This window comes from Anas platyrhynchos, chromosome 3, assembly GCF_047663525.1.
Source record: "Anas platyrhynchos isolate ZD024472 breed Pekin duck chromosome 3, IASCAAS_PekinDuck_T2T, whole genome shotgun sequence".
Lineage (NCBI taxonomy): Eukaryota > Metazoa > Chordata > Aves > Anseriformes > Anatidae > Anas > Anas platyrhynchos.
In genome coordinates this window covers 114,827,955-114,841,212 of record NC_092589.1, presented here as the reverse complement: position 1 = coordinate 114,841,212, position 13,258 = coordinate 114,827,955, and the positions used below count along the sequence as shown (strand labels likewise).

Sequence of the window (13,258 nt, the reverse complement as noted above, 5' to 3'; positions counted from 1 at the left end):
TGCCACCTCTTTGAAGGTACAACAAGGACTCTTTTACGCTGGTTGCCCTGCACATCAACCTGTGGGGCTTTGAGCCATCTTGGCATGCTGGCCAACGTGCTCTTCGTGGTCTGTAGAGCCCAGTGCAAGTACGTGAAGGAGTCTATCCGTCCTGCAGGCAACCACTGTTAGGAACGGCCTGGGGGAGACCCAGGACCACTCACCTCCGTGGTGAGGGTTGGAAACAGCAGGACCAGTCACTGCAGCTTGGAAAGCTCCAGGCCTGCGGCATGGGTGGTGGTTGGAGGAGACTCCTCTGTTTACGTGTCCCCACTTGCTCATTTACAAAAGAAGCCACCCACAGTCGAGCTCTTAATATGCTCGGCATGTTTCAGTGCTGAGATCCTAATTGCACGCTGTCAGGAGATAGTGAGCAGGGCCGCTATCATACAGACCACGTCCGTGATCTGTTATTATTCACAGATGACCAGATCATTCCTGTTAACGACTGTTTCCTTCTCTTATTCACTTTGCATATGCCCAGTAAATCTGTTCTTCATACTACTTTCCTTTCCACATCCTAATGGTTAGATCTTGTTTGATGGGATAAATGTGTCATTGCTTTGACACGGCTGGCAAAGTCCAATACTGAAATGAGTTGTTATTTAGGGTAGGAGGATCTTCCTGTGATTATCACCAATTACAAGTAAAGTGTTAACTGCTCAAAGGAATTAACTGCTCTGCTTTATATTTTTTACAGGCACATTGCGTTCTCTGCACAAGCAGTAGGACAACTTGCATATCATTAAAGAATAAGCTTTAATTTCCTAAATTATAAGTGCTTCCTGTCATCAAAAATCATATATTTGTATCAATATATGCCCGGACTAAGGTTCAAATTAGAGATGGAGCTTTGTTTTGAAGGATAAGTGTGTTCAGCTTTCATGCACCATTTTTTAAATTTGGATTTGATCCTGGTATGTGGAAGTTCATGAGGGACTAGAAAGCATATTTTGATTTGGGGCTATTTCTAATATGAGTGCCATAAAACCTGGTAGTGTGTAATAATTTATTCTGCTGCTAAAGTATTGTTTTAACTGGGTAAACTGTCTCAGCATTGAATTTTTTCTCCAGAGTGCTGCAGAAATGCATGTGAAAGATCGATTGGATGTCACTCTAAAGCGTAATCCTAGGTAATTTATTCAGTTTTACCTGAGAGAAAGCTCCAAATATATGTTCTTCTGTTTTTAATCAGTCCAAGTACAATTGATTCAACTTTTGCCTGGATAAAGAGTGAGTAAAAACTGAGCGAGAACCTCAAGATTTGGCTCTTATTCATTAACCTCAGGGCAGACTTCATTTTGTATGATTTTTAAGCTATTAAAATGTTGGTTGGCTTCCATTTGAGCTCGAATTCCTAATATCACCAAATAATTATGTGTAGATGATGAAATGAAAAAACAGGCATGTAGTCTCCGAACGCACATTTCAGTCTGGGTGGCTGAAATGGCTCATAACATTCAATGCATGAAAATGGGGTGGATTGAATAAATTAGCAGAATCACAAAAGGAAACCACTATAGGAAATAGTTTTACACGTGTAATCACTGAAATACTCTAGTGAATGTGTCAATCTGTACTAAATAAATATATTTGTTTATAGACATGCTCTGTATTAGCTTCCACTCTTTCACAGCACTTTGCCAAACAAAATCCCACTAGAAGTAGGATGTTCGCACCCGAGTAGGAGTTTCTTGGATAAATATTTTTTCTATATTGAGACCAAAACCACTTCTACAAATTTCAGACTTTGATTGAAATAGTATATTTCTTTTTTTTTTTTTTTTTTTTTTTCCCTCCCCATCTCCTCCACTGGCAACCACTGATGCATTACCTTAATTCCTCTTACCTCCCACTGCTCCGGTGAGCGGGAGCCGGCTGCAGACAGAGTGCATCAGTCAGTCGGTGCACGGGGCTGGGAGGGCCCGCACCCAAACGCCGCCACCCGCGAAGGACCTCGGAGCCTGAGAAAATTCCTCTGTTTACAGGGTTTCCGCCCCGCGTTGTTGGTTGGGTACTCATTTCCCCGTGAAGATGTTTTGCTGAATCAAAAGGAAGAGTGCAGATGGTGTGCCCTCTGAAGTGAGCATTCACAGAATATTTTCAGGGGTGGGGAAAGAGAAGTATGCTGCAAAAGGTCATTAAATGCTCCTTTTGGTGCAACAATTTCAACAGTTTCAAGAAAATAATATAGGTGAAATATCTTTTTTTTTTTTTTTTTTTTTTTTTTTTTCCCCAAATAGTGTATTGAAACACCCGCTCCTCCTATCCAGTACCTGCCAAGTTCAGCATCCATTTCTGTACATCTGGTGTTTTGGCCACTACAATGGCCAAACACAACGTAATGCGAAGAGACATAACATAATGCAAATAATAATTATTGAATAGCATGCAGCATTTCCAAAATACGATGTATTAGCTCCATAATCAATCAATCCTCAAAACAGTTCTAAGTGAGTGGTAGTATTTCTGTTTCAAAGACAGGGGAAGTTGAAGCACAGCAACATTAAGTGGTTTGTCTGAGGCCACACAGCAAGTAAGTGTCAGAGCTGGGAGCAGAGCCCAGCCCTGGCTCCTGTCCTTGTGCTCAGACGACTGTACCACACCATGTTGTTTCCAAATAAATTCGCTAAAAATCATATGCTGAGTTCATGCGCAGTGGTGACATGTAGGAACAATTTAACCCTCTGCTTTCACTATCTACAGAGAAAAAAAAATAAAATTAAAATTAAAAAATTGACCCTCTTCCTCAGCAAAGGGAAACCTTACAAGGTCAAGAAAAGCCATCCTTGGAGAGGGTGAGCCATCCAGGCTATTTCATGCTCATTATGCTGTATTGCAGTTTGAAAGAATTTTTATTATTAGTGGTAAATTTTCACATGGGAGTGTAGTGACTAAGGATCTGTGGTGTGCCCTGAGTCATAAACCAGAGGTTTCAGTATCTGACCATACTTAAAGTCTTTTGCACATATGTCTCAAGGCTTCTAGCTTTAATTTAATTCTCAGACATAGCAAAATTGCCCATGCATATTATTGCTACCCCACAGTTAAAGCAGCAAATTGAGACACTTCAGAAGAGGAGACATTAGTCTTTGGGCAGCTCAAAGCGTTTTGACCAATGTGACGTAAGGTGGTAAAATTATTAATGAACTAATTACGATGCTCATGATACTCAGGAACCATGACCTTTCCATTAAGATGGGGAATTTCCACATTTCCTTTACAACTGGGTACATCAGGTTGTATCTATTGAGGTCTTCTGTGCACTTTGCCAGTGGCCTGTCTGGTGCTGTGGGCCATTACACCAAAGCCCATGCAAACTTGCTCCCCAGGAGAAGGCAGCCTTGCTCCCTCAGTTCAGGAGATGGGATTCAAGAACCCAGCCCGGGTTTTGCAGCCCGAGGGAAGTAATTCCTCTCCCTGACACTGAACCGAGCAGCGCTTGAGTCTCGGTGAAGACTCAGAAGAGGAAATTCTTCCAGCGTGCTAGGCAGCGTCTTCTGTTCTCTTAACAATTAAAAAGGGTTTCTTGCTCTCAGACAAATACAGCCTATTAAAGCTGGTGGCAGTGATGGGAAGAGCTTTGTGAAAATATGTTTGTTTTGCAAAGCTGGCTGCCAAGTATTGTTTTATGGTTCCATTTTTTCCTTCTTTCTCCACTGTTTACAATACCCTCTGAGAAACTTAAAATGATCTTTCTCTCCCTACCAATTTTGTTCTTTTTTTTTCTTTTGGCAGACGTTGGTACCCCACTCCCACACCCCAGTTCTTGCTGCAACAGAAGCCATGATCCTTTTGCCTTGTTTTTCTTTCTTATAATATCGGCCCAGCCCTGTGAACAGCCTTTGCTAGTTTACTGCGGCATCACAAATTTGGCAAAAAGAGCTGAAGGGCAATAAAAGCCCTAAATTTTGTTCTCCTTCCACTGGCGGTATTGCACAAAGGTGTCTGAGAAATACATTTGGGTCCTGTTTTTCAGAGCTCCTGTGTTTCCACCAGCCTCGGGAATGTCATTATTCCCAATAGCACAGAACAACAAAGAAAAAGTTGGGTATTTCAGATTTAGACTATGTTCTTTAACAGACTTGGATGATCTATCCTGGATATATCCCATTCCTGGATACAACCACACCGTTTTATGTGATTACTGAAAATATTTATGCCATTGGCAGATAAAAAGCAAACTGAAGCCCAGAACTGACAAAGCTGAAAAACATTTTGTCACAGACCATTGAAAGGTGGTTTAATGGGGCAGTGCTTTTATCAGTGCTTGATGTATGCGTTCGCCTACGTACAGTGTACTGATGATCTGCGTCCCCTTTCAGGAGAGCACCCAGTACTCACGACACAAAAGCCACTGCTGTAGCTGGGGTTCTACTGGCTGGGTGAAGACTCAGAGAACAGACCCGGACAATTAAGTTGTTTTATTTGTGTTATTTAACACCTAGCTGTGGTTCCTTGGGGCTAGCTTAATCACAACAGTGGTTGTGCTTCAAGGATGACCTTAGCTGTATGGGTAAACGGATGCTGGAGCTTTCAGCACAGCTGTCTGGCCCTTCCTAAATGAAATCTGTGTGATTTCATGAGGACAGAAGGGAGATCATTTGGTGCATTGTCCAAATTCATAATCAACTAAACCTGGGTGTTTACACATATATATTTGGGATTTGTTATTCATTACTGACCATGTTCTAGACATTATATACATAAAAAGTTCCTTCACTCTCTGAGTAATATCAGACATCTGTGCTTTGACTACTGATTAAAGATGGGTTTGTAGAGCTGGAGCCTCCAATGCTATTGTTTTAAATTGGAAAGAGAATTATCCATTATATTTCTTTTGTAACATGTATATAATTTTAATAAGGAGAGTTTATATCCATACAAATTTATTTAGACCTAAACAGAAGCAGCTAATTCTAAACAACATGCAGATTTTCTTTTTTAAACAATATTGCTTATGCTTTGCCTCCTAAACTAATTATTATTTTAATCTGTAAATAAGCTGACACTTCTTTGCATGTGGTTTGACTATGCAGGCTGGGAAAATTAGAAGAGTAACCTTCTAATCACAGGGTTTTTAATGTAGATGCTTTTATGTAGAAAGAGCTATGAATGTGCCTAGAATGACTTGCTTGATATTATGGCGGGCTAATGAAATTTTAAAGTTAACATTCCACAAATAAAATGGAAAGAAAACACAGGGAGAAAGGGAGCAGATTTAAAATTAGAGAATCTTTGTGTTTTATGGGTTCCAGGTTATTTGGAATGGAATGAAAGTTAATGCTACATCCTTTTTTCCATTCTGCCAGCCAGTGTCTGATCCAAGAATGTCTCTTATTTAAAGGGCAGGGCTCCCTCCACTGTTCTTAAATAAAGGCTTTCACTGTCTGAGATCTAATCCTCCCTGATTTTCACAGTAACACTGTAAGACTGCACGAAGAAAATTATTTAATGAAAAAACGTTTTGCATATGATTCCCCTATCATAAGCCTGTCTAAGTCATATGGTTTGATTTACATTTATGCAAATATCAGAGAATAGAGTAAAATTACCAAAGGAGGAAAGGACCGTGGCATGTCACAAACATGATGTGCCTATTTGTATTTATGTTTGCTAATGAAGTTCAGCCAGGACTTGCTCTTTGATTTTGATGTCTCTGTCTGCCATTCCACTTCATGCATTGTAATTAAACCACTTGCCCACACACATACACAAGGACAGCAAGAGACAGATACTTTGTTTTAAAAATGTTGTTTGTAACTTGCTTATAGAGGACCTGTAATGCAGGATTTATCATCTTTAAATGATAAAACAATATATTATCTGGTGGTACAAAATTCTGTTTCATCTTCAATGCAAGCAGAACCCGAGCATGAAACTAGTGGAAGATTTGGCCCAATAGACCCCCGTGTCTGAGATGTCCACTGGAGATGTTTTACCCTACACTTTCCAAAACTTATTCCAAAAAAGAATTTAATTCCTATCAGCCTGCTCAAAAGTCACAGCTGTTTCTTTCTCTTGCCAAAATTATTCTTTATCATCATGCTACAGCTGGGAAGTTATGCACTACTATAAATTGTTAACTGGAAACCATTTCTAGCTAAGGTGCCTGTTCAGAAGTCTTAGTCTTCAAATCTGGTATGCTCCAAAGTGGAGGAGTACTCAAATCTTTGGATTTGGCTGGTGCTTGTTTCTGTAAATCACAGCTTCGGTATGTCTGTGTTAAAAATGAGGTGACTTTCTGCCCTATAAATTGGCCTTATAAGCTCTTCACTAAAGAGTTTATATGACCTGCTTTGGGGACAGGAGTTCTGCTGCCCTCTTCAAGGAGCAGTTCTTTGTTGTCCATCATAGCATCCTAGCTCGTGCTACTACTACAAGAGGGACATGGGACTAAAAAAGAGAGCAGAAAGTGGATGAGTTTTCATGAAATTTGAGGAGTTTCTTGACCAAGGCCTTTTATTACAAATTGCCTTCTTAAGTTGTTAGTTTTGCCTTCTTCCACCAAACCAAGGACAAAGCGTGATCTTGCTTTTAGATGGGTGATAGAAGTGAGCACAGCTTATATTTTCTGCTGCATTGCCATTCTTTTCAGACTGATGATATAAACAATATAAAAGATGAGTAAATTATGGTAGTGTTCCCAGAGAAGCTTTCCATATCAGAATCCAATGTACTATGATAACCTAAAGGCACAACATTTTCAAGGTAGGCTTCCTAGTACAGTAGGCAGGCAGATGATGTCTGGTGTAATGCAGTGCAGAGATGTAACTGACATGAGTTTGCGATTGCTGTGTTACTTGCAAATGGGAAAAACATAAGTTCTTCAGATTGCCTTAAATGAAGAAAATGCATCCACATGCTGCCTAGTTGGGCTCGGGTCGGGGCCAGGAAGTGGAGTGCTCAGCAGCAAAATCATCATGCCTTTCCCCCAAACAGGGGCATGTGGCAAGAGTGGATTGGGCAAAATGAAGGTCATATTGCTGCTTTTTTTTTGGGTCCAGCCTGCTTAGGTTCTGGTTGTGGGTTGCAGCAATCTGATTTGCTTTTAACGAGGTCAGAAAAGAGGATGCAAAACCTTGCCATATGATAGCAAGAAACCAGAAGAGTTTCTGTGAAGGCTAAATGGGCTAAATAAGGTTACATCAACTTTTCATAGTGTGGGATCTGTTCTGGGAAGGTAGACGGCATAATTTGTGCCAAGCTAGGTGATTTCCCACATCTAAAAGGTGGTCCCTTGACCACCCGTGCACAGTGGGTGCGGTAACAGGCTGAGGGACCTTCAGCCATGGCAAAGAGTCAGCCCACAGCAGGAAATGTCAAAGCACATGCCGGTAGACTGCACATTTTGAGAGAGAGAGCACACACAAAAAAATGTGGATGCAGTAAATGTTTTTCCAAACTGGGCTCCAGAAGGGACGGTGGGCTTATGTTATCTCCTGATGTTGGGATGTTGCAGCTCTGTACCAGCCAAATGGATTCACGTATGGCCTGCCATTTTATTTCCACATCAAGAGGCTGCGCTATCCTCCGCGTGTAATTCTGAGCCAAACTGTCCTTTTTTAAACAAGGTTACTGCCAAAGTGCCAGATAGCACCCAAAAATCTCATCCCTTTTCATTATATCAAACCACAGTGAATAACTGTCATACACGTACAATCTCTCTTGTGATGGCCCATGCACATACAAGGTTTATAAAAAAAAACATGCTGTTTCTCTTCAGGATTCTTGGCATGTGCAGATATGTTTTTTAGTATCATGAATTCAGCTGTATATATCTTAAAGATAAATGGCGTAACTTAGAACGAGGGGGTAACTGTAAAATAGCTTTGCTATGCATAAAAGTATTTTGGAGGTTAGGCTATATTATCTGGTAGTGTATCAAAATAAGAAAGAAGTGTTATCTTGTTATGGAATGGGATGAATCAAACTCCCTCCCATGAAAGACTGATTTCCAAAACAGTTGCCTCTAAGCTGAGGTTGAAGGTAAAGATTGTTTTGGGGGTGAAATGCTTCAATTAGTGTCCAAATTCCTTAATAAAATATGCACATATCAGAATCACTTTCTCTGGCTTGGGACGGAGAAGTGTGTTGTTTTCATTATTGCTGAACTTCAAAATGGCTTAAGGAATTTTGTTGGCCCCTTCCAACAAAACTGAATTTCGGGCAGGGATTAAAGCAAAGGAAATTTCAGCCCAAGGGCAAATGTTTCAGAAAGTTTAAAGTATGTGAAACAGGGAGTTAAGTAGGAAATAGTTTTCAACCCTAACTATAGCCACTCTAGCTATAATATATTACTAAATATAGACTGGTGGGTGTGTCCAGCTTTCTGAAGGTGTTATCCTTCCTCCTCTGAAGCTTGCTTCTAAAATGACCTTTTCAGGGTTATAACTAACCGTATAATATTGCCCATGTTGGAAAATGTTAAGCTGCATTATTTCCCAGGTAAGCCCAGCCAAGCCCAACTTTGCTTTTGCGACCAAAATTCCCTTCATAAAATTCAACCTTTTATCTTTCATGTGAATCCAACTTTATACTTGGGTTCATTTATCTCCAAGCAAACTGCACAATAGCCCTGAATATTTAATTTATGTGCTAAAGGTTGACACTTGGGTTATAAACCTCTGTAAAAATACTGGGGTCAAGGAGCTAAAAACATTACTTTTGCATTGACTTCAAAATGCCAGCCCTAATGGTTTGGGCAAGCTGCAGATCCAAACTCCCTTGGACTTGCTGCTTGTGGTTGTGGGAATATATTGGATCCTTTCAAAATTATTGGCTAGTCTGTTTTTGTGCATTTCATGTTTGGGTATGGAGTTTTTGGATTTATTTTCTTTGTTTGTGGTGATACTGTCATGTCTGATGACTGGCTATATATCCCAGAACTAATATTCCACTCTTTGACTCTAATACCATATGCTGCTCAATGAGCATGTTGAAGTATGGTGTTAATGTAAGGGATGCTGTAATGAACATCTTGTACATATTTCCTTTTGCATATTCAGTGTCTGTAAATGTCTCTCTGAATACACGCTTGCTGTTTTTGAAACTATTTCCTTACAATTCAGTACAAATACTATTTATACACAAAGTTGTTCAAGGTTATCCTTTTCAACTGTCTTTATGATACTCTTCTAGTCTAAGAGAGGAGAATTTGATCTTCCTGAGATTAATTAGGAAATTGCTAAAGTAACTAAAAATGGTATATGAGGCACTTCCTAAATGCATGAACCCTAAGAGGTACAAAATACATCTGACAAAGCTCTAGCTGTACTTCTATAGATGACTGTATTTTCATTTTCAAAACTGGATGACTGCTGAAGGCGAACCAAATAAAGCAAAAGTATTTGAGCCCCTTTCCATTTTGAAGGTATCATTAATATCTCAAAAGAAAAATAAAATAAAATAAAATTAAATTAAAAAAAGAATATCCCCTTAAAATATAGGATTTCCAATGTGCCTGAGTTAAAAAGGCATAGCTTCCTATATTGATTCCGAAAGAGATGTTAAAAATGCATGAAAGATATTTTAGTGAGGCAGGGTCACAGGATCTTTTAAAATTCTTTTCTCAGATGCTGTTTAACTCTTGTGTTTCTTTATCATTGGAAATGCTCAATCCCGGGTTACAATGTGTGAGATATCAAATTATTTTATACTGACCGGAATGTCTTTAAAATGAGTTTGGTTTGGGGAGTAGGGATTATACCAGTGTCTGTTTACATAGCTGCAGACTCAGACTGTAAGCTAGGTTTGGAAAACTGTAATGATTCAGTAATTTATAGACTATTAGGATAGTTAGGTTAGAAGCGATTCTTGAGCATAGTGAATAGAGAACACATGCTTATAAAGGACAAACAGATTCAGCATAATAGTGTATTTTTGGCCTCATCTATTTTGCAGGCAATTAACAAAATAGGATGTTACATTTTTGCATATCTCTCACTCTCCTGAAATAGAGTCACTAACCACTTGTTAACCACACTGATTTTTTAATAGACAACGTGGTTGCTTATAGCTTCCCCACCAGAAATGTTCAGATTAAGCACACTATTAGATTGCAGCCAGAATAGTCTACAAAACAGGAAGAAAGCCTTGCCTTTCTCTCTGCCTTCTTCCCTTGTTTAAGTTGACGTGATAATTCATTACAGATTTTCTCTTTCTTTGACAGAGTGCCTACCGCAGAAATGGGATGACTTTTCTCGCCTGCTAATATGGATGTGGCTGCAGCAACAGGAAAGACAGTGTTATATTAAGGTGATTTTCTTTTCCCCTCCATGGAAGGAAAAAAATACAAGCTCCAATGTCTCTGTGTACCAGTGAGTGGGCTGGTTTGTTGTGACTATCTGCTGGCTGACTCTGTCTCTTTTTCCAGCCCCCTCAATCGTTATTCTTGTTTACTAGCTGGAACATTTAGCTAATTAATGGCAGGATGTTTGGGATAGCGTGTAGGTGGACAAGAATACGGATCACACAAGTTTGAAGTTTGCAGGGGACTTGCTGCTGTCAGCCCCTTTCAAAAATGCGCTGTCATTTTTATTTAATTGTTTGGAAGTCTGTGTTTTAGTAGTGATGTTGTTTTGTGAAGCAGGATGGGGCAGAAAGAGGCCAAAGATGTTCTAGGCTATGTAGGTTTTCCTTGTCTTTTTTACAAAAAGGAAAAACTATACTGTTATTCAGTGATTTCCCTCAAGTCATTTTTAGATAGCATTCAGACAGTATAACCCAGTTTAATCCAGCAAGGGAATTTTTAAAAATAGTGATACCTAACTCAAATCCAAATGTTTTCAGATAAAAGTTCAGGTAACCTATACCTCTTTTTTTTGGTTAAATACTTGTTTTCTTCACACACCCCAACACAGTGAAGTTGTCAGTCCCAAATCCTCAATATTGCCATGTTGCATTCCTCCCCGAAGGCCCAAGCTGTTGCTCTCTGAAGTCAAGGGAAGTCTCTGCAGTGATTTGGCACAGAATCTGGCCCCTATTCAGAAAATGTATCCTGGAGTATACAGAATACAGCCTGACCAGCCGTGTCCATCTCAGTGACCCTGGAAAAAGGCTTAATGTTACGTGCTGGCCAGGTGTTGGCTGCAGGAGGCAGATGTTGTCTCTTTTGCTGACAAAGGCAGTGTTAATGTTGTATTCAGCTAAAGACAAAATGGGCTTTTTATTGCCTTTTTATATTTTAGTTCACTTTGTTTGTTTTCAGATTTGTTTTTTAAATCTCAGTCCCTCCTTCGATGGTTCTTTCCGTCCCCCGCTCCTCCAGCCTGTGCTGTCCTCACAAACGTATTCATTACTTCCCATAAAATCTGTACAAATATAGAGCTAACCACGATGATGCTGAACCAGAGAAAAGGGCTTATGCTTCAGCCCATCACCAGGATCTGCAGGCATGTACTGCCTGTGTCCCTGGGGCAGCTCATGGGTCTGCTTTAGCCGCTCGTAGCGCAGGCTTGAAATCTAACTTAAACCTCAAATTAAGACAGAGCACTCAAGGGATCAAGAGGAGATCAGCAAAATATTACTTTTATGTAGTGCAGCCGTCCTCCTCCTTTGTGCTGAGTATGTGAGGTCTTAACTTTTACTCCCACTGCATGGTATTGTGGTCATTTGTAAGTGGTTTTCTTGCCCTGCTTTCCTGGACCTGCTTGCGAAAGCTTTAGAAGCATCTATATTTTAAATAAACAGAAAAATGTGTCTTCTCTTTGCAACCAAAATATCCTAAATGTGAACTTTGTACATCAAATGTTACTGCCGATTATGAATTGTTTTTTAATTTTACCTGCTCACACTCCTGTTTTCTGGAATTAATCTGTGTGCAAAGGACTAAAAGTAATGTGTACACTGCCGTATATTAATTGGGGGGGGGGGAGGGAGGGGAGCTTTCTGATGTTCCATCTGTGCTTGTTGAAATATATGATTAAACTTTTCTTTTTATCATCATTCTTATTTTTGTTGGCGTCCTTAATCATGGAAAATTATACGCTTGCTGTAAACATCCAGACTTTTTTAAAGGACACACCAGCATTTATTGTATTTGGTTTCGATCTGCAGGCATATAGACAGAAGAGACCATTTCAGGCACTGGGTAATGGAATCAAAATTCCTTCCGTAGCTGTATCTCTCCCAGATTTTACATTTTAAAATATGCATAAGCAGAGAAAATACTGGCACTTATTTTTTACTGGTCTACTTGAAGTCCCAGAGAATGAAGACTCAACATACATTTCTCTCGGAAATATGACAGATCATGTTTTTGTTGGTCTGCCGTATGTTTGTCTATCTTGAACAGCCTGACAGGCAATTATTTATAAAATCTGGGTTTGCCCAGTAAACCCATATAATAACCTTTCACTTCTCTACATAAGCCATGAGCTGAATTGAGAGTAAAACAAGGTAGGTTATGTCTCCCTCCTTGAACCAGCCAAGTTATTCTTATATTGGGAAGGAATAGCTTTTTCTCAGAGTTGCCTTTCTTTCTGCTTAAAGCTCAAACAAGAGCACTCGGACCTATGCTGGGTGCAGAGCCTGTCTGAACCCCACCTTCCATGCTGCAGAGATGGGCGTTCAGGATGGCACTGTGCATTTTCTCCTCAGCGTTTTTTTCTTTACTTTGCATATAAAAATCAGTCTGAGGTGGTGGTAATGGCTGTGCCTGAATGGCTTTGTGCTTGTGTAATTTCAGTTTACAAATAATTTTGATTGTTTGTGTGGGTTTGTAATTGCTGGATTAGGTTGTGCCGATGGCTTGGCATGTTATCGGTTACCCGGTGGGGAAAACACAACCAATTTCAACAGGAATGAGACTGCACAGGGGTTTCACTCACACCTTAGTGTCTACCTGGCCATGGGGTTATATTACCTTATTTTCCAGTTTCTTCACCCATTGATCTGCAAACAAGGGGTACTAATTCAGCTGGAGGTCGCCAGGGGTGAGGGTACTGAAGCATGACCCAGATTTTGAGTCAGGGTTCATCTCATTTCCCATACTGCCTGTCCCATCCTTCCTCAGGCTGCATTCTGAGCAAACACAGCCCTGTAGGAGGATCTTGCCATTGTCTTGAAATGAGGAGACGCTGTCAGAGCCCCATATTTCCCCAGAGATGCTCAGGACCTTGCTGAAATCAGCCTCCCTAAGTTTTCAGAGGGCACTCCTCTTTGTCAAGGGAAGATCTTGCTGGAAAAATAAAAATAAAAATAAGCATTTCCTGACACT

At 40.1% G+C, this 13,258-nt stretch overlaps 1 protein-coding gene across 2 annotated transcripts in view; it reads left to right on the top strand.

Moving 5' to 3' along the window:
* SUPT3H (SPT3 homolog, SAGA and STAGA complex component) overlaps nt 1–11,939 on the top strand; it is a 278,696-nt gene extending 266,757 nt beyond the window's left edge. For both annotated transcript variants that reach the window (XM_072036526.1, XM_038176225.2), the window contains exon 12: nt 10,211–11,939. In XM_072036526.1, the coding sequence (XP_071892627.1) occupies nt 10,211–10,252 (42 nt within the window). In that variant the 3' untranslated portion in view covers nt 10,253–11,939. The remainder of the gene's footprint in view (nt 1–10,210) is intronic.
* The last annotated feature ends 1,319 nt before the right edge of the window (nt 11,940–13,258 follow it).